Source organism: Melanostigma gelatinosum, assembly GCF_949748355.1.
Source record: "Melanostigma gelatinosum genome assembly, chromosome: 18".
NCBI lineage: Eukaryota > Metazoa > Chordata > Actinopteri > Perciformes > Zoarcidae > Melanostigma > Melanostigma gelatinosum.
Window position 1 is genome coordinate 20,963,938 of NC_136651.1, and position 26,004 is coordinate 20,989,941.

At 41.3% G+C, this 26,004-nt stretch overlaps 1 protein-coding gene across 1 annotated transcript; it reads right to left on the reverse strand.

The window, feature by feature from the left end:
- Nucleotides 1-516: 516 nt before the first annotated feature.
- chd1 (chromodomain helicase DNA binding protein 1) lies at nt 517-25,137 on the reverse strand. Its single transcript, XM_079289878.1, has 36 exons — nt 24,816-25,137; nt 23,192-23,306; nt 22,049-22,256; nt 21,397-21,516; nt 21,062-21,249; nt 18,993-19,267; nt 18,466-18,691; nt 17,540-17,640; nt 17,263-17,441; nt 16,966-17,090; nt 16,590-16,806; nt 15,386-15,475; nt 15,052-15,242; nt 12,996-13,184; nt 11,949-12,108; nt 11,397-11,549; nt 11,171-11,242; nt 10,930-11,079; nt 9,598-9,746; nt 9,261-9,357; nt 9,080-9,175; nt 8,817-8,993; nt 8,541-8,701; nt 8,410-8,451; nt 8,187-8,320; nt 6,654-6,792; nt 5,868-6,018; nt 5,562-5,684; nt 5,293-5,436; nt 4,909-5,202; nt 4,647-4,778; nt 4,163-4,341; nt 3,248-3,347; nt 3,084-3,135; nt 2,752-2,998; nt 517-2,094 (listed from the first exon to the last, which is right to left on the reverse strand). Exons 2-36 carry the CDS (start codon nt 23,242-23,244, stop codon nt 1,812-1,814), a joined length of 5,397 nt encoding a protein of 1,798 aa, XP_079146004.1. The 5' UTR covers nt 23,245-23,306; nt 24,816-25,137; the 3' UTR covers nt 517-1,811.
- Between the last annotated feature and the right edge of the window lie 867 nt (nt 25,138-26,004).

Consider the following 26,004-nt stretch of genomic DNA (forward strand, 5'->3'; position numbering starts at 1 on the left):
AGTTTGAAACAGTTGAAATGCCGTTTGAACTGTTGATGAGAAAATTGTTTTCATATTTCCTTCAGCAAGAATAGAATATATACTATCTTTATCCCTTTAAGGGGGAAATGTGTCTCTGCATTTGACCCATCCCTGTATATAGGGAGCAGTGGGCTGCCAATGACAGGCGCCCGGGGAGCCGGGGGTTCAGTGTATTGCTCAGGTACACTTCGACACGTGACACATCCCAGTCAGGGATTGAACCGTTGACCTTCCGGTTCCCAGACGACCTCTTGTGCTGCTCTGGTCAGAGGGAGGACAAATAACCACCACCAGCATTCTGCAGAGAGCACATAAAGCTATCCTGTTTCATTCAAGCAAACATCACGACATAGTGACACATGGCCAGTCAAAATCAAACTGTTATTTGCAGTGATTGTCAGCTCGGCCTTCGCTTGTTCAGTGGAACAAAATCAACCTCCCATGTGTTCAATCGGGCAGAAGCAAGCAGTCGACACCATGTTTAAGAGAGTTGGTACGAGTGAGTACAGTGATTGATTTTAATGGCTTCATAAACAATTATATAAAACGGTTCATAAAAACTCATGCACTTTCAGTGTAAAGTCATTTTGAAATATAGAGGAAATTTATGTACAACAGTGTGAACCATAACAGTGACTTCATTCAGTTGGTTGGTTCACCACAAATATACTTGGCTGCATAGAAACATTGACATTATTGCCTACGTAGAAAAGAAAACAAAGGTCAAGAAAAAAAAAAGTGTAAAAAGTGGAGCTTAAGATCCAACAGGTGCTTCTAGTGAAAGACAACCGTCTTTTTTCAGACTGATTTCAAAAGTCAGTTCCTTCCAACTTACTGATTTGGACACACTGAGGCAAAAGAGCTAAGCACTACAGGATAAAACTGAGAATCATTAAAGAAATTTCCCTTTACCAAAAGTAATATTCTGAAAGCATTATCATGAAAAACTATTATACAGGAACTCACTCATAGAACGACAAAAAAGCCTGAGTTGATGGGAAAAAGTCATAATAAATCCAAAAAGCCTGAGGAAAAAGACCACTGATTTACTATTTTACAAAAATGTACAACAGTGTAGCTTGGGGGAAAAAACATGATACACCTTGCTCTCCAAAAAAACTAAAACAATCCAGGTGATTTTATTTTTTTTACAGCTAGGATATGTTATTAAATAATTCACGCCTTGTGGAAAATAGAAAACCTGCTGAGGAAAATGAGAAATGCTGTAAATGAGGTACTTCAGGTGGTGAGCCTGAGCCCGGGCTGGATTCAACCAGACACCTTTACATCAACTTGTAATGCGATTCACGCGACACCGACTTCTCATCGCGTCAACACTTAAATAAGGTAGATAATTACATTAGGCATGATAGAGACAGACACACATAGAGAAGAGTCATTTACAGGATCCAGTGTCATTGGTTGGTGGGAATATGAGGCAGCACTCAGGGTCAATTCAGTTTCCAGAGTTAAAAAAAAGTTTATAAAAATAACAGAAAAATGCTGCTCGCTGTTGCACACAGCGATGCCGCTTTAAACTCTTTAATACAAAAATATGCTTTGAATTTTTTTTTCATTATTATTTTCTTCTGCCTGTTTGAGCTGCTCCCTGGCGTTCGTCTCCCGGGTTAGCGAGATTAGCTGCAGCTGAAGCGAGGAGAGGATCACCGCGCTGAAGTGACTGGAACACAGCGCTTCAGACAGCTTCTGGTCCGAGTCCACAGTCCCTGTAAGGCATCTGCTGTGTTGATGAGTCTATGGCTGCTACTGGCAGACCCGGGCAGCTCCTGTTATGTCTTGCGGCTGCTCCAGATCTGCTCCGGTGTGCTCTTGTGGTCCGACGAGTAGTCGAAAGGCGAGCGGTGTCCCATGGGCGAGCGGGAGTCGTAGGGCGAGCGCTGGTCCCGGGGGGAACGGGGCCCGCTGGCCGAGGCCCGCTGCTCCGCCTGCCAGTCTGAGTGGTAGCGGTAGGAGGAGCGGTGCTCCGAGTGGGAATGGTCCTTCACGTCCAGCCGGTGGTCTCTGCTGGGGCGGAACTCCTCCAGCTTCCTGTGCTTACTGTCATTGTAGTATCTGCACACACACACAAAGCATCGGCATGACTCAGCAGCAAAGAGGACACTTGGCAAACAAAAAACAAGAATTGCACTAGGGCTGGACAATAAGACCTAAATCTATATGAAGACAAATTAATTCATACTTTGGTGCCCTTGTTGACTCATTTAATTACCATGTGACCATTAAAGATGCTAGCTGATTGGTTGAGTGAACTTCTGATGAAATGTAATTGTTTTTGTAGCTTGTGGTACTTCAAAGACTTTCCCTGCAAATTGTGATATGAATAATTTCAGCGATTCATAATGTATGATCAATTTCATTGAGAGAACATTGACTCATGTTTCATGATTAGACAGACAGACAATCTCGTTTGACCATCACTCTGGTCTCTTTCCTGCTCGCTCGCTCATTGAGCGGGAGGAATTTTGAATGCCGTTTACAAACTGCACCCGATAATGTGGCTTCATGATACCTTCAATCAGTAAGTGGGGACAAGACATGGGAACTTTAGACTTCCTCAGAAACAGATTGACCTCCTCCACTGTAGTGTTGAGCACTGATCAGCCCCCTCCTTTTATCTTGTATATTGAATGGTCTTAACAGGCTGGAATTCGGTAGGCTGACATCAGAGGGTAGAAATGCAACTAATTCAAAGTGTGTTTTGTCCCTCACCTGTCCTGTCTGTCTCTGTCCCTGCTGTCTGGTCTGTAGTGGTCTCGGTGGTCTTTGCCGTTGCTGAAGGATGAGTACGGTCTTTTCCTGGATTCCCCTGCTGTGGTCTTCCTGTGGGACTCCAAGCTGTGTCTCTCCTTACTGCTGCTGCTCTCGTGGTATCGACCTGAAGGCGGATGCCTGTCGGAGCTGTAGCTGTCCCTGCTGCTATCGTCCTGGTGCGAGTTGTCCTTCAGCCTTTCAATATCTGAGGACCAAAACCACAAATTATCAGTACAGTGTCAACTTACTCTTTATATCATCCATGTACAGCAGAGGGAAACTGAATGTACCTGCATGCTTAAAGCCATGGGTGGTTATACTTCTAGTGTTCTGCTCCATTGCCTGAAGAAAGAATCATTGTCATGATGAATTTCTATACATGTCATTAAAGGATGTCACACTGTAATCCAACGTAAGAATCCAACGTAAGAATGACAACAGGGCCTGCACATACCTGGGCGTTCTCTTGTCGTTTCTTGATTGCGTGCTTATACAGTTTATGTAGTTTCCTGGCATCAAACTCAGTGAATTTGGAAACAAATATCCACAGGTTTCTGTGAAAGACAAACACCATCCACTTAACATATGGAACATATGAACCATGGTGCAAGTCTTGTACCCCATTCAAGTCATTGACTAGAGGTGCAACAGCCGGTCTACAAGGATCCAACTCCGTTATAGTCATCTAGTGTTTTTGTCTTTATAAAAACAATTCAAACGATAAAGGAAATAAATATTGTATTTTTATTGATGATGAAAACAAATCTTGTCATTACTATTTTAATGCTGTATTATAATCTGCCTTGAGGTAGTGTAAACAGATCATAATTCATCTCTAATATCTATTTATGTTGTGAAAACATCTTCAAAACAACTGGATTTATTCAAGTTTATCACTAACACTACATTTTACAAGATTAGATATGAACACATCATGATAACGTCATAATTTACCTTCACCTAATATTCATTTTCACTGAACAGAGCCTGAACGCATCACAATGTAACTGAATGGAACCTCGGTCTGCTGGCTGTTAGCGGTGCTGCACCCTTTCTGTCAATTTAAACCTTCTTACACAGTCTATGATTTAAACACTGATAGTATTACATTGTGAATGGCGATTATAAAAACATAAATGATGTCCTGAACTCATATTTTACTGACTTTTGGTGGATAAAGATGGTCAGTAAAGCTGGAATGGATAACGTTAACTGTAATTAATCCGAGGTTCACATGTGTGCTGAACCGGGAGAAGGGATCCGTATGGATCACGGATCGACAATAGTCTGTTACACCACTAACATTGACCGATGTTAAATCTCCATTGACGGTCAGCGTAACTCTGTGTGTGTGTGTGTGTTTACTAACTTTCTCCACTGTTTGATCTGGTCAGGATTGGAATACTCCTTCAGACACTCAGTGATGTGGTCTCCGATCTTGATGAGGCACTGTCTTGTATGTTCAAGCTGCTCGCGCTCCGACAGCCCTTTCTCCGGTCTGTCCAGCTGCTTCAGGGCCGCTTTCACCGGCCGCATCCTCTCTTTACACTGCAATGTTCATGCAACATGTTGAGCATCACTCATATTTCTATCATGCTGCTATTCCATTCGTCAAAACATACAACACTTACATACATGCACTATGTATTGGTCATGGTTTTAACAGTATTTCCAGTAACAGTCTCGCTGAGTGCCACTGAATGCCACTGCGTCTCACTGAGTGCCACCGAGTCTCACTGAGTGCCACCGAGTGCCACTGCGTCTCACCGAGTGCCAGAGTCTCATATACATATACAGCATATGCCATAAACTGAACGTTGAACAAAAAATATTTGGCAATCAGTGAAACATACCACACTGAAGGTCCTCTGGTCCAGTTCCTCAGACTCCTCAGATACTGGCACAGTCTCCCCACTTGCTGTAATATGAACTGGCACATCAGAGGCTTTCTTTGTTCGTTCTCGTACCTCAGTCTTTACTTCCATCTGATGAAAAGGATTAAGCATGAATTTCAAACCAATCCATCGTATTTTGTCCTTAACTTATTTACCCTGGCAGACTTCAGCATAATTATGAATTACTTTCATGAATCTATGGTTCATAGTCTTATTTCACCTTTTCCATGCTCTCCTCCTGTTTATGTACCACTTCCAGAGGCTTTGTTTCTTTTTTATCTTTTGGCTCCTTTGTCTCTTTAATGTCCCAACTTTCCTCCTTCTTCTCCTTTTTGCCCTCTTTTTTGATCTCTTTTTCTATGACCTCTCTCTCCCCGGATGAAGAAACCTCCTCCTGTTCAGGCTCCTCATCTTCGTCGTCGTCCTCCTCCTCCTCCTCCTCCTCCTCCTCCTTCACCACCACCACCCTGTCTGCTCGGCTCCGTCTGCCCGGCGCCTTCACTGGTGCCACCTCCTGAAAGAGTCGAAGCGCGTTACATATAAACTCCAAAGTGAAAACAGGAATAATTCATTAGTTAGCAGTGTGAGTGGTATAAAAATTTACCTTTTCCTCCTCAATTTCCTCCTCATCATCCGACCTCTTGTCCGATGGGGGATCTGAGGACGTGCTCTTCATCACTTCGTCTGTCTTAGCAGGCTTTAGATTCTTGCTCTTTTTACTTCTTGGTTTCCTCTTCCGTGAGTTAGCCTACATACATACAAAGAGGCATGGTAGATTCTGGTAGACATACATTTTAATCTATCCATATTCAATTTGAAAAGGGAAAAAAGCATCCTAGATCGTGATGCAGAGGATATTTCACATGTACTTACTGTCCCTGCTTGTTTCTGTGCTTCTCTTTTGGCCAGGTCCTTGCTTAGCAACTTGATGAGGTAGTCTGCTCTGGTCTGGAGCTGTTTGGCCTGTGGCTTCTTGTCAGGGTCGTCTGGTAGGAGCTGATCAACAATGGAAACATTTTTAAAAATGTATTCAGAAACAACTGAACACAAATACATCACACTCATAAATAATTTGCACTTGCTTCTGTACCGACATTTGAAAGGAAAAAAAACAAGCCAATATACATGCCCCTCTATGATCACATAGGGAGATTAGATATGTTTTATGCCTGAACTCACCTTGTGTGTGAGATTGAGGTCCGGATCCATCTTGATCATCTCCCAGCTGCCATAACCGTACTCATAGATTCCTATGAGGAGGCTGGAGTCGTCCTCCTTCCCCCACTCAATGTCAAAGTGTGCTGCCTTTGAGTGGCATGGAATCATATACCTATAAAACACATAGAATTAAGATTTAGATATTCAAATATATTTGGTCATTTTTAGTAACATGGTCACTAGGGGTGTAACTGTTCACAAAATTCACGGTTGGGTTCGGTACGATACAGTGGAGCCACGGTTCGGTACAGTAGAAAACTATAAATGCCAGAGAAATGTACTTGATTTTAAAATATATTTATTCATTACAACTAACATCATGAAGTTATTCTTTGACTTTGAACAATGATGGAACTATACCTGAGTGACCCATCTTCTGGGGTGTCTTCTTAGCAACACATAAGCATCAAAAACTAAAACTGCTCCTTAATGTTATGTAGTATTGTTACTTACATCTTGCAAAAGAGATTTTTAATCTCAATGGGACTACCTGGTTAAATAAAGGTTTTTTAATTTTTTTTTTTTTTTTGTTGATTCAAACGTATTCGGTTCGTCATGCGTACCGAACCGTGAGCCTCGTACCGACCGGTTCAATACGAATACGCGTACCGTTACACCCCTAATGGTCGGTTGATATATGACAGCCTATGCATCATTAAATTATTGGATATTACACAGACCAATAAAAATAAACTGTGGTGCCCAATTCCGTCGAACAGAAATCATTTAGTTTATTGGGAACCTTACTTCTTTCTCTCCTCGGGGTCAGCAGGAATGGCCTTGTGGAGTGGAGCCAACTCTTCCTCGTGGGAGAGAACAAGCTTGGCATTCACCTGGACTCCAGAGATCCTGAATGTAGGGCCCTTCACCTTCCCTCTTCTGCCTCCTGGTGGTCAAACAACAGAGCTCTTAAAGTTTCATACTTTATGAGCCATTTAATCATGCGAAAGACAACCAGTCTAAGAAATGATTCACTGTACCATGCGTATTGAAACCATGGGTTATAGCCCTATCGATGTGTGCAAACCACAGTTTATATGCGGTTTGGAAAATTGCATCCCTGGCCTGTGATCAGCAGATGATAAAATGGATTCCTATTCACCTAAAGCAGGGGTCTTCAACGTTTTTCAGGCCAAGGACCCCCAAACTGATAGAGAGATAGAGCAGGGAGCCCCGACTATTTAAATTGTATAAAATTGTGTTTTATATTAAACTGGGCCTAGTGCCATGTATAAACATACCTCTTTATTGTGCATTCAATACTAAGCTATTCAAATAATACACAGGTTTTTATTTATTTAAAAGAGACCATGTACAGTTTAAACATAAATGTCTTCATTCGATGCACTGTACCAGATTGTAGCTTAAGCTAATTTGCATCTGCAGTCCCTTGGTTCATATATTCATGTTTTTATTTTAAACATGTGCAAAGTACAGTGAGTAGGGTGCCGTGCAACTGCCATTTATAAACACACCTTGTCAGCTGATACCAATGCCAATATCAACATTGTCTGTCAATTGCATGATAATCATGCATACAAGCTATTCAAATTGACGGTTGCATTTTAAACATAAATGTGGAAATTAAAAATGAGTGATGGTCTATTAGTGCCACTGCCATGCATAAACATACCTGTTATCTTAAATACAATACTGAAGTATTAAAATAATGGACACATTCATGTTAAGAAAAAAAAAAAATAATAATTGTCTAATCAACCAAACATTCCGCAGACCCCCTGCAGTACCTCCGTGGACCGCCTAGGGGACCCCCTGTTGAAGACCTCTGACCTAAAGCATTGGAAACTATATTAGGATAGGAACTGTGTCTTCCCAAGCTGTATTTAATCAAGTCATATATCTTAAAAAAAGCTTCTTCAGTTTTTTATCATTGTCAACTGAAGACTTTGGGGGTTGGACTGTTGATTGAGCAAATTTGCAGAGTTCACCTTGGGCTAGGAGAAAATACAACATTTCCCACAATTACGCGATACTTGATGGACTAAACTGATTCTGGCCTTGGGAACTTTGTTGCATGTCTTTCCTCCCGCTCTACATCCCCCATTTCTTCAATGTCCTCAAAAATAAAAAAATAAATCAAATTCTTAGAGTGAACAAAAAGGAGGGTGGCCGGTAGAAAGAATGCAAGTGTAAGGCACTTGCACATGACTTCACTTTTCAGAAACTGAGTAATGCAGAATAACAGCATGACAGGCTTTAACTTTTACATATGTTAAAAACAACATACACAACCTTCCTATCATGGGCCTACAATGTTACCTGAAGTCTTCTCTGGTCCACATGGGTTTTCTCGTAGTGTTCTCACACAGCCATTGTGAACGGTCTCTGCTAAGCGTTTCAGATCATGTTCAGACTTATCCACAAGTTCAGCATCACGAGCAATAGCATCCAACCTGAGTGACCAAGACACTTGTTGAGCAGACTGTTGGCATGTTATTTTTTAATTGTTAAAAACAATATGAGAAAATAGGACGCGGCTTACCTCTCCAGTGGTCCTCCAAATTTTTTGTAACTCTTGACAAACCTGTAAGAATTCACAGAGATGTAAACAGGGAAATGTGAGGAGAAGTAGATTAAAAGCCACCCTGAGAACTCTGGAGTGTATATAATCACCTCCGAATCTCAGCGTCGCTGAAGCCCTTGATATTTTCTCGTGGAATGGTCCGAGGCCGTCCTCGTTTCTTTGGCCTTTTTCGGTCTGACGGGGAGTCGCTGTCAGACCCAGAGTACCTCCTGTTCCTGCTCTGCCGTCCCGAACCGGCGTTAAAGCTTGTCTGTTAACACAAACCAAGAAAATTGCCTGGAAGTTCACTAAGAACCCAAAATACCACTGAGTAGCACACAAATGATCATAAGTTGTTATTATATGAAGCAGGACTGCTTGTGTACCTGTTTGGCACAATTCCTCATGCGAGGCAGCAAGTAGATTTCCTCTAGCTCCTTCTGTCTCTCCTCCTCCTCCATCCTCCTCCTCTGTTCCTCTGGAATGATGTCGTCCCAACTCCGATGACTACGCTCAGAGTCAATATCTAGTTCCTCTTCGTCCATCATGGAGAAGTTGGCCACCTGCACAAGTCAAGTCACAACTGTAAATGTTAAATTGCTAAAGAACAGAACATCACAACTAAATGTGTATACATTTATTTTAATACCTTGAACTGAGACAGCAGTTCTTCTCCCACTGTGGAGGGTCCAGGATCATTTTCCCTGGTTTCAGCTCTTTTGAGGATCTCGTCGATGTCCATTTCCTACAGAGCAGAAAAGGCCACTGAAATATATTTCAGAGAAAAGTTGTGATTATACACAAACATCATTCAGTGTACAACTACATACCTGAGGCTCCTGCTCCTCACCCTCTGGCTCTTTGAAAAGCTCCTCAGCACCAAACTTCAGGATGGAAGACAGCTCCTCCTTGTTGAATGGTGCTGAACTGTATTTCATAAAAGACACGTCAGAAAACAGCAAAGTGTAGCAGTAACTTTTGAGGGGAGTACAAACACTACGGATGAAATCACTTGATTTTTTTTGGGTGGATAAAAAAGGCTGCACTCAATGACATGACTTGAAAATAATAAGTTTGTCAACAAGCACCAGAAGTTTGAGTTCAAGAGGGATGTGGGCAAAAGGAGGAAAGGCAGTCAGGCAGCAGAAGGAGGTATGCGTTGCTTACCTGGAGGGAGCAGCACCGGTATGGAGGACAGTTTTCCCTGTAGTGTCCATCCTCTGGATGACAAGGTGATCCAGCACCATTTTCTTCTTCGCCCTCTCAATGATTTCCTCCTCCACTGAGCTCTTCGTCACCAGACGGTATATATTCACCTGCCAGTCCACAAGCAAAGGTGGAATATGAATACAAACACATTGAAACAGAGAATTTGGTTAAGGTAGATCATTTATATCTACCTCTATGTATATACCAGGGATTATCCGAGTAGGGCCAGACAGGCCAATCGCAGTGGTGGAATGTAATTACCGTAAGAATATTTACTGAAACACTGTACTCAAAGCTACAATGAGGAACTTTCACTTAGTGTTGATTTTAGCGGTCCTTGTGGACAAAAGCGGTAGTGTTTCTGAGCACCAGAGTCCCTTTCGAAAACCTCTCAATTTACTGCCGCAAGGTCTGAAGGTCTGGTTCTCCAGCAATGCGGCCTGGGTCTCCCTTAGCGTGGTGTCGGCTCCCAGCAGGAGCCCCACTAGAGTCTGAGCTGAAGGACTTTCTGGTTAACCTGCATGATTTTGTCGTGCCGAATCTGACCCGGTGGCACTGATAAAAAAAAATAATTTAAATGACTATATAGGAATAGCCAATCATTTCTCTGATGGTCTCGTTTACTTATGTAGGTTATATAGAGGCATCATGATTACATAGAGACTTTCATAACAGTTTGACATTCCTCACAGTAACTAAGTACCACAAAGTTTGGGTACTTGTTTTAATTGCTACTTTATACTCTACTACATTTCATTGGAAATACTGTACATTCACTCATAAAGCTGATGCATTATTATAGATGAAAATGCCCATCAAGTAGGTATAATATGTCTAATAATGTATAACTCTCAAATCGGCCATTCTGCATAACGAGTACTTTTTATGCTAGTACATTTTGTGTCAAATACTTCTGTACTTCAAACGTTAAATGTAACGCCTTCTGAGGCCAATGTGTGCTTTTGGACTTATTTTTTGGACAAATAAATGGAATGGAATTGAACCGACTTAAAGGCTTTCTAACAGAGTATTATTTAATTGTGGCACTGCTACTTTTGCTTAAGTAAACACTGTAAAACGGCCAACGCCTCTCAGCTGAGTGGAGCTGCAGTTTTTGCTAATGCTTACATAACATTTCCTTTCGCTGCTTCACACTTTCAGTGTTCCTCTGGTCTAAGGCTTTGATTGTGAGGTAGCTACAGCTTCTGTTAGCCACAGTGAACATGGTGTTACTAACTACCAACTCCATGGTCCGTAAATGTAGTGAGGTTTATGGCTGCTGTTACTTACCTGTCTTTTCTGTCCGATCCTGTGGGCCCTGGCCTGGGCCTGGAGATCATTCTGGGGGTTCCAGTCCGAGTCAAAGATGACTACTGTGTCAGCTGATGCCAGATTGATACCCAGACCACCAGCACGTGTTGATAACAAGAAGCAAAAATCCTGGGCAAACAATTGGAGGTTCAACATACATGATACAGTCCTGGTGTATTCAAATAAAGCACATTTACTGCATACAGTGCATAGAACTTACCTCTGAGCCCTCAGCATTAAAATGATCCAATGCCTGCTTCCTCATCTCACCTTTGATGGAGCCATCTAATCTCTACACAAATTTAAAACATAACGTTCAGAAATTTACAACAGAAATATGTAGATGGCATTTCGCATTTCTGCCGCGCTGGTCTGCTTTTGTGGAGCATATCTGCGTATGCGTGTACAGTATGTCAGATTGTTATGTTAGCAAAGTGAGTAACTACCTGAAAGAGGAACTGTCGGCTCTTCAGGTAATCAGCCAGGATATCCAGCATCCGTACCATCTGGGAGAAGATGAGAACTCTGTGGCCTCGCTCCTTCAAACGCACCAGCAGTTTGTCCAACAGAACCAGCTTCCCACTGCTGCGGATCAGTTGCTGTCGGAGGAGAAGAGTGGCAAACAATTACTGGTCCATCCTCTCCAATTAACATTAGGAAATCAATATACACTCAACTGTGTTCATTTGGTATGAAATCTGTGAGAGCAACAATACATCTGGGTATACAGTTTGAGCAGAAACATAGCAGATATATGTAGATGTATAGATGTATATATATATATAGATGTATAGATGTAGATGTATATATATATATATAGATATATAGATGTAGATGTATATACATATATAGATATATAGATGTAGATGTATAGATATATAGATATATATATATATGATTTCGATAAACCCTAATTCCTTAGGTGAATACAAATATTTACTGCGGCAGAACTAACAGAAACCCTGATGTTACAACAAAATAAAGTAAATTAAACAGACCTGTAAGGCTTCAGCTCTGCTAAAGAACTCAATGTCATCTGGAGGCTTAATCAGGTAACAGTGGTTACAACACTTCTTCAGCTCCATCATGATGTTCAGGAAGCCTGACGTGCTGCCTTTGCCTTTGCTCAGAGCCTTATAGTTCCTGGTCAGGATCCATCTGATCACAAACACATAAACATACATCACTATAGTATAAATTATAGTTGATTGATCCGCAGCTAATCAAAGCCGAACCCTCATACTTCACATATACACACGTTAGTTTTACTGACAGAAAATATGTCGTCTGTGTAGAAGTTCTTCAGCGTGAGTGATGACTTCATGTCATGTCTTCATGAAGCTTGCAATTTGTAGCAATTGCAAGTTCAAAATAAGCCGTGGAGGACCAACTAACATCATTAGAGAGTTATTATATTGTTATTCATCGCCATGCATGCTGCACAGAGTGTTGGCTTGTCTGCTTACAGCGCGGAGCAAAAACAACTCATTTAAACTGAGGTTGCATTGACTTTGTAAAATGTAGTATTGCGTGATGGTAAATTGTAACGCAATCATGATGTTAACGCCATCATGATGTGTTCAAATGTAGTTTTGTAAAATTTAGGTTTTGGTGAGAAACTTCAATAAAAACAGTTTTTTGAAGGAGATGTCTTCACAGCAATATAAAATAGATTAGAGGGGGAACTATGAACACTAGATCTAAGCAGCTTATAATATATAAGAACCAAAAAAATAAAAGTAAAAAAAAATAAAATAATAATAATAATAATAATAATAATAAATATACATATATATATATATATATATATATATAAAACATTATGCATATAACCATTGTAGATGAATCAAAGTACAATCGGCCAAGAAAATTGCAACTGGTGCATCTCTATCTCGCAGCAATATTTGATTAACTAGAAATCATAACCTACAATGACAAAGTCTTCTGTGTATCACTCAAGCAAGAGCTGAACACAGATCAACTGAACTGAAGCAGATGTCATATCTACATGTTTTTGTATTAACAGGGACGTGTTCAGCTCTTACTTGTAATACTGTTTCTGGATAGCGCTCATCTCCACTCTGAGGATCTGCTCCACTTTGGCAGGAAGAGATTTCTCCACATCCTTCTTGACTCGGCGCAGTAAAAAAGGTTCCAGCTCTTTGTGCAAACTGGTGTAGCCCGAGTCCCTGCCTTTACCATGCGCCTCCTCGAACAGCTCCCAAGAGTGAAACCTTGACAAACAAGACATACAACACACATCAGTGGTAGTGTGGCAATAAAGTCATCTCATGGTACAAGATACAGAATTTAATTCTTCATTTAGTCCTTAAAACAAAATGCGCCAAACTGATTTAGTGTCTCATGGGCTTGTTTGTTTCATAAAGTGTTTCATGATGTATTGCTATATACCACCTATATTGTACATCAGGACCGTTTCAGCCCCAACTGACGTTGACTCAACTGACAACACTTCATTCATCGGACTTTACACAGCTCCCTTTGGAGACACAAAGGGCGAGATAGAACTTTAAAAAATATATATGCAGCAGTACTCCCCAAGACCTGTAAAGACACCCATGGTGTATTAAATCAATAGAGTTCTTCTAAAGAATTTCACAGACCTCTGCTAGTGCACATCACTGTTTGCTGTAGTGAGTGTGCTCTTTTGCAGCTGACAGTGGTATCAAGGACTGACTGATAATCGACTTCGATGTTCAGCATTGTCACCTTTTCTTTTAAATCTGATTGCCGATCAAATTAATTAATTATAAAATGCACTACTTTGGCTCTGAAGCAGTCACCACTCTGGTCTCACTCAAAACCCCGCCCACGGCATTATCTGAATACACGTCACGAGTAACAGCCTATCAACATCGCTGAAGGCTTCTGTGCTCCTAACAGTCAAAGCTGCTCTGTTGAGCAAGCGAAGCTGCGTTATGAATGGAAGGCAGCAGATATTGCTGAAGTTGTTTCCACGGGTAACATCTTGCAAAAGAAAAAAATTGCACAAAAATAATTAGTAGTTACCAGATGTTCGGTTCTATGAGTAGGGGAAGAGTGAGTGAGACCAGGACCAAATGAGACATTCCATACAGGAGACGTAGGCTAAATTACCTGCAGACCTGCAGATGCGCATTCATTCCACATTGGACCCGTTCATGTGAGTCAGCAGTCACTCTGTTTGTGGAGAGTCCAGACTGCAGTGTAATTCATAAAGTGTCATATACTGGATTCATGATCAAATCAAGCGTTTGTGTCACATCTACACTTCAATTCTCTCTCTTTATAGTCACTCCACCAGGATATATAAAAAAAATAAATAAAAAATTAAAGCTGCGAGCAGCGATGAACGGGCCCTCGCAATCTGCAGCGCGTCGGGGGTGCCGGCGGGACTCCGGCCTGCGCGGCCGAGAACGGCCGCGACTGTCTGATGGCGCGTCCGCGAGTGAGACGGATTTAATCCTGCGTGGACCGCCTGATGCTGGAAATGACGCTTTGCAAATAGTCCGAACAAGTCCAAAGTTACATCAGGCATTTCCTTTAGCCAGTAGGCTTTGCAGGTTTACTGTAGCGCCCCCTAGTGGTCGAATGCAAAACGAAAAAGTTTCAAGTTAATGGGACATACTTCGCCGGTCCGACTTGTAGGGGGCGCTAGAGAGCCATTTCTTAACACAGAAAGATGCATTATTTTTCAGATGGCTATTTTCACCAGGCCTGACACATCCCCAAACTTTGGTGAGTTGTCATACATGGCAAGTCCTCCAACCATGCGTACGTTTACCCAAACGGGTACAATATCAATAGGGCCTTCGCGGCCCGACGTTGTCGGTAGCTCGGGCCCTAAAAAAAGGCAGCCTGCAAAATTGAGCCATGATCAAATGACGTAGTAGACGTTTCTCTGTAGCCATTGAAAGGATCCAGCAAGAGAACACAATGTTTGTGTGGCGTTTCACACAGCATCGCTATAACAATCAGCGCACAATCCGCCTACATGGTGCTATCGGCAGTGGAAAACGAAATTGAGAAAAGTACCCGATTCTAAAACTGGGTTTGATTTTAAGTTCGGTATGTCTCAGCATAACAATTGATATGGCCTACTTCTCGGGCATAATGAAGTGCAGCAGGGACCAGAGCTCTTTCAGGGAGTTCTGCAGTGGCGTTCCTGTGATCAGAAGCCTGTGATTGGACTTGAAGTCCATCATGGTCTTGTAGAGGAGGGAGTCATCATTCTTCAGTCGGTGCGCCTCATCCACACCAATGACGGCCCAGTTAACGTTGCCCAAAAATGACTGGAGAAGCACAAATGTCACAAGTTTTACATATATTAATATCATACTGCACTTTACCATTTCATGCGTGTCATAAATAAAGGCAATTAAGTGACAAACAACAGCAAGCACATATTCCATGATTAAGTGAAGCAGCTGCTGACCTTGTCTTTGAGAAGAATCTCATATGTTGTGAGAAGGATGTTAAATTTGAGTCTCTTGCTATGGACGTGGATCCACTCATGTGTCCTGATCTATTAAATGAAAACACAAAGAAACAAGAAAAACATTAACAAACTGACGCTTTTGCTGCTGGTATCCATTAGGGCTGGGCGGTATGACCAAAAATGCATATCATGGTATTTTGTAAGATTCTGGCGGTTTCACGCTATATCATGGTATTTTCTTTCCGCGTTAAAGCATTAATTAATTAACGCCGAAAAGAAACGACAGGCCAGCGAGCGGTGAACAGCTGTTTGCGTGGTGTGTCTTCCCTTCCGTCACTTCCTGTTTTCTTCACCTACATTCCCCTGGGCCCTAAGCCCCTCCATGGAAAGAAACGGGATTAGACCGTAAAATTTCGTTGTTAGTACGGTAGGCGTTGTTTAGGTTTATTTCTTTAGTTATTTATATATTATTATCAGAACAATGAAGAAAAGGTTTCCCTGAAAATGCACACTCCTGTACAGTAGGTGGCGGTATGCACCTATGCAAGTTGGTAGCGATCCGCCAGTGGAATTTAAAGAAGAAGCCGCTACATGTACAGCTTCTTATCACCGTCTATGTAGCAACGTACATTTATAACAAATACCACACATATTACGGTAATCAGCGTTGCATATGTATCTGACCTAAATACCTTTTGTTCAGTCTTTGTTCATCCTGCATCGCTCTTTTCTGTTCTTTAATGTAACGTTACTGCCGCGACAGAGCCTCTCCAAGCTGTTAGCAGACTGTTGTTAGCGAGCTTTACCCAGCATGCAGTTCGGCGGAGAAATTTTATAAATGTACTCATTAGTGCTACAAATTGTTTATCTGTCACAAACTGTTGTGTCATGGTGTTTTTCCCTGTTAAAAGAGCGTTAGTTGTGGGTTGTTAATTGTTGTTATAAAGTTATGACCATGACTAGGGTTCCCTCTCAATACAGCTAAGACAACTAGCTCCGTCCATAGGAAGACAGGTATGACTGTATATGAAAAATTCATATCGTACGGGAAATTAAAACCGGTATACCGGTTGAACCGGTATACTGCCCAGCCCTAGTATCCATTCATTTTAACCTTCAATTCCTGAGAAGGGGACAAGGAAATTGTATCAATAGAGTTGAAGACCTTGTGTTTGTGTAACAGGTGTTTGAAGCATCGTACCATATTCCTGCTGCTGATGTCTCCCAGATAGACCACAGCATTCATCTGAGGGGACCAGAGCTGGATTTCTCTCTGCCAGGAGGTAAGTGTAGAGAGAGGCACAACCAGCAAGAAGGGTCCATACAGTTGGTGATCATTTAACAGGTAGTTGAGGAAGGAGATTGTCTGGATGGTCTTCCCTAAACCCATCTCATCAGCAAGGATGCAACTGTTGCCTCTATGAATGAAGATAGAACAGAGAAACAGCATAAGCTCAGAGTGTGGACCTGCTACTCACTGCCAACAGATGGTGCTTCCAGCATATGACTGCGGGATGTATTACAGAATGGACATTCAGATGATGCAAATTGAGAATTAAGGATTTCTTAAATCGTACTTGCACCAGGAGTGAGCCATCCAGTTCAAGCTGTCCAACTGGTAGTCTCGGAGCTCCAGTCCATCACCTCCTATATAACTTGGCTGCTTCTTCATGGGCATAAACCTGGGTCTCTGTTTGAGCACCTACAGGAAAGAACAACAGTTGGTAATAGTCAGTGTTTCAGTCAAAGTTCAGTTTATTTCAGACTGGAAACGGACCCAGAAGATGTCACACCAAGCTAAACTAAATTCAAATCGCTCACTCAAGATATAATGCATTACCAACAGTGCCAAAGGAGACTTGGCAGTGCATTACCTTGCAGTCTCTGGATGGAATGCTCTTGGACTGGTTTCTGCTCATGTAGTCGTCAATGCATTTCTGGAACTTTCTGCCGATCAGAGCGCCGTCTTCCCAGCTACACTCGGAGTATGATAAACCCTGCCACTTGCATAGGTAGTCTGGGTAACCAGCTGCTGACTTCTGGTTTGAATGTCCTGCTCAAAGGGAATTCAGGGACTTATTTAGTTGCACAAATCCAATGGCATTAAATGTATTCAGAGAAAAATACATCAAAGTGAGGTAGAATGTGCACCTATGACTCGTTCTACAAGCTGGTACTGAGAGTGAAGGTCATCCATCAATTCTTCCTGACAATTGAAATACTCTATATCCTCTGGTGAAGCCGCCTTTAACCTGGGGAGAGGACAAAATGCATTAGAAAATAAGCTATGGCCTTGTATTCTATTTCTTATCAGCGCCAAACCAACTATTTTTTCAGAGGGTGCTAAATAAAAATAATTTATCAGCAAAAATTGATTCGCTTGTTACCAGAAGATGACGGTTTGAATCCCACAAAGAGACTAGTTAAATGTAGACGCTGACAGCGCTGCACCAAAAGATGAACCAAGGTGACCCATTCAAATTTCTATATCAACAATATGCCATTTAAATAAATGAGGCGTCCGTTTTTTGAATTGCTCAGGAGACAAATGTGATTAAAATGTTAACCAATGGAGATGGCCAAAACTGCCATCAGTCACCTGGAGCAGATGGTTGCATGGGGTCTTGTCGCATTACAGTTATATCAGTAGATTACACTGCCAGTCGGAACACAGGTTCAACTGGAAAAAATGTTTTTATGTACGTATGTATGTTTTGAGACATTACATTAACAATTGTTTTAGGTTTAAATGAACAAAACATGTCAAGAACAGCTAGATAGGACAAAGATGACTAGATGGTGACATTTGGTTTGGACATTAGAATGAAAATGGTTAAGTTTAGGTATGGGTTTAGCAAGGGTATGGTCATTGTATTGACCAGGGGGGACACTGAGACCTAAGATTACTTTTGTCATGTGGTTGTCATCATATTTGTCCTAGTAGTCTGTCCTGCTGCTCAGAGGGTAGTAGAAGACCGACGGTGTGTAAAACAGTTGGTCTACCGTTGGTCTGTACGATTGTAATTAAGTTTCATAAAGTGTGATGCTCTTGGTTTATTAAATAACCAAGCTCTCACCATCTCTTTTTCTCCTGGTCCTTCTTCTTGAAATTGTCCAGTTTCTTCATGCCTTTGACATTCTGTAACTTGAGTGTCTCCTCTGTCTCCCAAGTGTTGTGGATATGGGCCCAGTTCTTCCACTTTATCAAATACTGGATCTCACCAGGCTCTTTGATGCTATTGAAGTTGGCATTGGGCTCCCCGTCTGCTTCTACAGCATACACAGTGGTTACACTTCCTGTTGCTGTTGGGAAAAAAGAACAAGGAATACTGTGAAACATATTTCTATAATCATTCTTACAACTGGGGTGAACCCTTTGTGTTTTTTTGTGTGTTTTTTTTACAGAGCAACAGGAAGTTCAAGCTGTTTCGTCACACTGGATTTCTAAACTGACTTCTTGGTATCTCCTAACTTCCTCTAAAGAAATGTTCAAATTCCCTGATTCGCCATACAACTCTCAAAATGTGATGACAATCCTGAAATTCCATACCTGGCTAAACACCTGTCAAGAGCTATAGTTAAATCATCAATCTGTGCCCTTTACCTCTTTTCCTTCCTATCCTGCCTTCCATCACTTTCTCCAGTGTTTCGAACTCGTCTTCCTCAGGTTGCGGGACATCTTCACCCAGAACTTCCACGAGATCGTCTGAATCGGTCTTCAGCTCCTCGTCCTCCTTGTAGCTGATGTTGACTGTGGCCTGCCGCCGTTGCCCTGCAGAAGCCCCCTTCTTGTAGTTATCATCGTCATCCTCAGAGGAAGAATGCTTCTGGGATTTCTTCTTCTGGTTGCTGCTTTTCTTCCCATTCCGATAATTCATTCTGACAAGAAATGACAAAAAATACATGGCCAGAGTTAAACTCACACCACTCTTTGTATTCCTTTAAACTGTCCTATGATCAATACCTAAATGGCTGAGGTGAGTGACCACTACAATGGGAGATAGTTAAGAGAATAATGTAAGCCTGTGAGAGCAGGGCCACCCTTCAATCAGAGGATCGACGGTTCGATCTCCGGCTTCGCATGTCGATTCGTCCTTGAGAAAGACACTTAACCCCAAAATTGCTCCCGTAGCTGTGCCTACAGTGTATGAATGTGATAGGATCTGAATTGTAAGTCGCTTTGGATAAAAGAGTCTGCTAAATGACTGTAATGTAAAGTGTAGCCGGCAGTCGGGTTTTAACTGGATGAGATTTTCACAGTACAATAACCATTACAGACTATTGTTATCATCATTTTTATTTTCAGTTAAAATGATTCTTCTTCAAACAGTGTGTAAGATTTGGTGGCATTAAGTGGTGCGTTGCAGATTGCAACCAACTAAATACACCTCCGCTCACCACTTTCTTTCCAAGTGTGTCCGAGAATTAAGGTATCTTTAGGATTTCATTACTACCAGTAGCAACTCTTATTGATACTCATGACCATGTATATAATTTTTTTTAACAAATAAATTCAGAACAGAATTTGTGTATTTCTATTTTAAACATAACTAAATATTGTTTCTATAGCAGCAATAGTAATGTTCACAACAGCAAAGTCACTATTAATACTATTAAAACTTCCTAGAAACAAATCTAAAATGTCAATAAAATAACTAACATTCCTGAGTGAAGTTTATAAAGAATGTCCTCGTGGCTGCTTCGTCTCAGACAGCAAAGACGTTTACAAAAACAAACTGAGCTAAACAGTTAGACTACAGACAGACAGATTCTGTTTTAGCTTGTTTGTTAAAAAAGAAAAAAAAGAATGCTTTTGGCCGAGCGAGCATCTGTGCTTGTGTAAACATAGCATCGGTGGATGAGACTGTAGACAAAGCAAATTAAATTAGGTTTCACTTTTGTTTACATGTTCAAGTTTGTTAAACAGATGTATTGATAAAGTATTGACTTTTTACTCACAAATGTTTTATTGCACGAACAGTAAAGAGCAAAGTTCTCGTCAACTGGAGTAATCTTTACTTCACCTGGTGTCTTCAGTGTCTCCACCGCAGCCTGTCTGACTTGTGTGTGTGTGTGTGTGTGTGTGTGTGTGTGTGTGTGTGTGTGTGTGTGTGTGTGTGTGTGGTTGTAGAAGCTCAGCCCAGACAGAGAGAGCAGAGGAGATGTGTGCTTCAGCGTGATAATCAATTACACCAAAACATTTCAACTTAAAAAAAAACTTTAAAAAGCACCACTATCGTCGGGGCATATCAATACTCCGGTCTTTAATAATTTAGCACTCACAAAGAGCTAGCGTGTGGTTTGTCCGTTCTGGGCTGCTGTAGAAACATGGTGGTGTAAGAAGGCTCCCTATGTAGATATAAATGGCCTTTTCAATGCTAATGAAAACACAATTATTCAGGTCCTCGTACACAACTGAAAATATAGCTATGAATATAATATTCCAATACTGCCAATAAATCCCCCAAAATATTACACACTGTTCCTTTAAAGGACTGAAATCAGAGCATGTTATATAACTGAAGCACATTAGTTTACATGTCAGCAGCACTATAGAATGTAAAATAAAACACTAAATAAGCAAATGTACAAAGTACTATAATCACCAATTCGAATACCAGTATAGTGTTACAACCCTACCAGAAAGCCATTAAAGGGCAACTGTCCACTTACTTTGTTGGAGGCTTTCTGCTTTTGATTTTGTGACTAGGCTCATAGTCTGATGCCGTTTCGTCACTGTTGTCCTCCGCTGATGAGTCTGATCCAGAACCACTCCCTGATCCAGAGCCCGATCCAGAGGAGGCTGAATTTCTTCTCCTTTTGGATCCACTTGAGTCAGATCCATCGCTACTTGACGAGTCCTAAAAGAGATTATCATCAAAGACAGAAAGTTCATTTAAATGTATTATGCCCCTCCAATTACAAAAATTCCAGCTCACTAAAGAGATAATACCTCAAAAAGGTCAAGCAGCACAGATAAAGTAGATTGGGGATCAATTCAAACAAACCTCATCAGATCCACTATTTGAGGAGCTTTGTCTCTTCTGCTGCTGCTGTTGCTGAAGCTGCTGCTTTCTGAGCATAGCAGATCTTTGCACTGCTAGGATACTTGGGTTGGACTTCCAGAACTGCAATCAATGAGTTTTGTGGAAAGTTACCAAAAATGTGTGAACAGGTTAACAAGCTTTCACTTGACAAGAGTCAAGCACTGTGTCAAACACCCAAAAAGGAACTGTGTGCCACTGATGATACTCTGAAAATGTGTCATGTGACTCGAGCCCCTTTCACACAGCTGTTGCAGCGTTATTTTGCCTTATTTTAGCCTCGCTTGGTTCCGTGCAAAAAAGCAAAGCCGGAAACAGCGGAGCTTCTTTACGACAGTATTGCAGAGTTTAGGTCGAAGGTCAAAACCATCTGAACTCTTGAGTATTGCAACTCTGCATGTTTTCAGCTATTCCCCGCATTAGACGTAATGTTGCTATAGAGATGCAAGAAAATGCTATGTCCATTTTAACAAAACGTTCCACACAGTGTAACACTTCGATGCCGGTTATATAACAGCAACTTCACAGTTAAGCTGTAATGATCGACTCATCTCATTTTCTCCACATGTCCAGTTTGAGTAACAAATAGGAGTCCATGTTTTGCTAATTTCTTTACCTCAGCTCCATCAATGTTTGACTTATTTGGCGGTTCCATCTTCTCCTTGGATTTCGCTGTGTCAGAATCTGACCGGCTGCCAGAGTCTGAGCCACTACCTGAGTCACTGCTCCCTGATTGGCTGCTGCTGCTGGAGGAGCTGGAACTGGAGCCTGAGGCGGAGCCTGAAGCTGAGCCCGATCCAGAACCGGATTCATCATCAGAATTACTGTCACATTTAAAGAGATATAATTAAAAGACATATCGATGGCCGAAGAGCAAAACCTATCTGAAAAATGCCTGGATCATTTTGCAGATAGGATCTTTGCAATCTTTCCATCATTTGGTGCAAGTTGGAAGAGGTTCTACAACATGATGCTCTAAATTAAGTTTCAATAAAGCGCGGGATTATTTTAAAACTGAATATGAACAGCCTTCCTTGATCTCAGCATCCAAAATGAAATCCGGCAATCAGAAAATTCTGCAGATAGGAGGTTTTGTGCTTTGGCCCTCGATATTTGTGCATTAGTAATTCATATATGAATCATTCACAAAACAAATCAGTTTGTCATACTGGACTGAAATGTTTTAAGACCGGTGTCGATATAATACTTGGTACAAAAAAATAATAATTCTAAAACCGTTTGGCATTTATTAAACTTTATTGGCATCTATTCTGGCACTGCTAAATGGTGCACGCTTGTAGCTTATGTATTTTGACAATGACAGGTGCCCCATCATTAATTTACACCTGTGTTAATGCAACTGGAGTGCCACCACAGAAGCAGGGATGTCTGTATCTGTATATATGTTTGTGTGTGTGTGTGAAAGTGCATATTTTCAATCATTAAGTTCAGTTAAGTTGCAACAATACTGTTAACAACAGTGGCATTCCATTAGACTCAGTCTGTAACTTTATAAAAGACACATTTCAATGGAAATAAACTGAAGATGGCAGTGTCCCAAACACAGAAATGGGAGACAAGTGGTATGAAAGTATTCTTATCCAGTCTAATGTCTACAAAAAGGGTCTGATACACAGTTAATATAATCAATATATTATCAGCTGTGTCATCTGAGACTGGACTATAAAAAACAAAAGATTGTATCACCATCATCAAACTACTCTGATGTCCTTTTGTGAAATCTGATCAGTTCATTTACCTTGACTCTCCACTGCTGTTGCTTACACTTTCATCCTCACTGCGACCAGCCATGTTGAAGTCCAATATATAGACTCCCCCTGACAACTTGTAGTATTATGTTCCACGTGGTTAACCTGTATGACAAGATACACATTAAAGACGTTAGATATACTGTCTGGGAAAGGCCATGACTGTGCCTTGATCAAAGCTGACTAATTTCAGTAACATTACGCTTTCCCCGCAGTATGTAGGAAGAGAATCGGATGAAGCAGTCAGTGTGCTTGTTGATAACACACTGCAGGAGCTAATCATCGACGCTTACACAGGCAAATGCATTTACGGCTCAGTATACCATCTCTGACCAACTATTGCCCGGTCCTAGTAGAGCTGTCAATACACTTAACCACAGGATATTTTGTGAAACTATTTGTGAGAAGTAGTTTAGGGTGTCCGTTTTAGCACTGATAAACGGTAACTATCTCCGTAGCTCACAAAAACACGTATTTTTATTTTGACTTATGAATAAAGTTAAAACCAGAGACTGTGTGAACAGCTGCAGTTCCATGTAACGTTAGCTAACTGTTAACTTAACGTTAGCTGTATTGGTTTTCCTCACCGCAGAGGCCTATCAGGCCTGCGCAGCAGCAGCGTGTTTTCACATCCACACGAAGCTCCATGGGCACTCTAAACACTAAATAAAGACATTCGCCTGAGACAAGCCCAAAAATATCGCATACTAAACGGACTTATGCCAACCTTTGTGTCATCAAGTCTTAGTGTGGCTACAATTTAGCATGTAGCTAACTAGCTAATACCGGCTAATGACGCCAATATTATCTATTGGCGGGGTACGTTGGCAGTAATGTATGCAGACACAGCCAACGCGCCAGACACTATTTTATCGCTGAATTCCAAAGGAAAGCAATATACCGCAACAAATATCGACATTATCGTATTGCTACCATGGGTTTGATTAATAACGGCCACTTTATTGCCACATGATCATGAATAACGTTAACTAATTACTGTTTGTTAACGTTAGCTCGTATGATGATTTTCTGCGTTACACAATAATAACACTTGTAAAACACTAAAGCAACAGTTGGCGATATAATTCCATAACATGTGCCGCAACCATGCGGGTCGAACGTTAAATGGCGTGCACTATATTTTATTTAACGCGGGTTCGATAAACATTAAGTGAGAGGGATGGTAGTCCAGAGTTTACTAAGGTTGCCAAGGAAAGTAACGTTAGCGTTAGCTAACGTTATGAAGCACGAGGCTAGCACGGAAGCTAACAAAATGACAAAACTTTGCGCTAGTTCATCTTAGAAGGGACCCGCTGGAATGTTCACTTTCCGGTTATAGTCGATACCCGCGTTTAACAGTAGAATACATTTAACTATGCAAATGTCTGTGCAAGTAGTGGACTACATTTGAGTACTGAACTTATTTAGTATTCATTATTAAACCCACAAAACCAAATTAGCTAACCTAACTTCACCCTCTTCCATCTTGTTTTCATTCGCCGCTCACTTCTCGCGGCTTTTACCACATCAACATGCAACGTTAGCTTACTTTCTCACTGAACTAGGGGATAAGTAACTCCACGCGGTGTGTTACCAGATGTTATTTACGGTTACCTGGCAAACTCCAATGGAATTGTTGTTTAAATCCGCCTTTCCGCTTCAGATATCCTTTCTTCTCTTATTTAACAGGCGAGCTAGCAGCTGCGATAGCTAACGCTACCTTACGCTAGCTAGCTATCTCCCAGTCAGGGAGATCAGCCCCGAACGATTCAGTTCGGAAGAACTGGTGCAGTGTTGGTTTTTACTCTCCTTCCAAAATCCGAATAAGTCCCCCTTCCCGATTTAGATGTAAACAAAGTCTAGAGCTCGCTGGTCAACTGCGATTGTAGAAAGCTGGCATTTCAATCCAGGGTCTTCCGAGAACCGGCCTCCGCCATGACGCCGTAGGGTTCACTTCACTAGGAAACCCCGGACAGTGACGTAACGATTGTGCGCCTCACTACAATGGATCAGCAGCGAACATCTGGACAAGAAATACTTCTACAGAACAAATGAAACAACTCACTGATATGTTTACAAAAATGGAAATGGCTGCGAATGGGGGTATTGCATTAGGCAGGTGGGCGGTGAATGGTGTATTTGAGTGCATTTTAAAAATGATAGGTCTGTAGCAAGTGAATCGGAAGAACAACAAACATAATTGACTGAAGTAAGATCGAAGAAAGCAAGGAAGAATAATTCAGTATGAAGTCACAGTGAGACACAGTGGGTGTGCAGCAGATGCTATGTTTAAATGTTGCAATTGTTTTGGGGGAGCATGTTGCCGATTGTCAAGGTCGTGAAGTACAAACAAAGCAACGGAAATAACTTTCTTAAAGACATAAAGTGAAAGAAAATGTAATATGCTAAAGATGAAGATGATCTGTATTAATCTACCTCAAGCATTGATTCTAAAAGAGATTTTTCTACATTCGGTCTACCGCATGAGCAGAATTTGAGTTCCAGGAAATGTTCAATTCAATTAAGTTAAATGAATATATTACTATGTCGTAAATACAACATGCAACAGACATACAAGGTCAAGGCTTGGTTGATGCAGGCCTACTTGGATATATAGGATTTGACTGTAGAAATGTCACATGAGAGGTTTACTAAAATAGATTATGTGCTGTCACTAGTTGGAGACCCAATGTAATTATAAAATACGATTGTGCTCTAACTGTTATTAAATAATAGGTTAGGGTTATTATTGCATGCCTAATAATGTAAATAATATTTTCCTGTTACCCCGAGTAACGTTAGT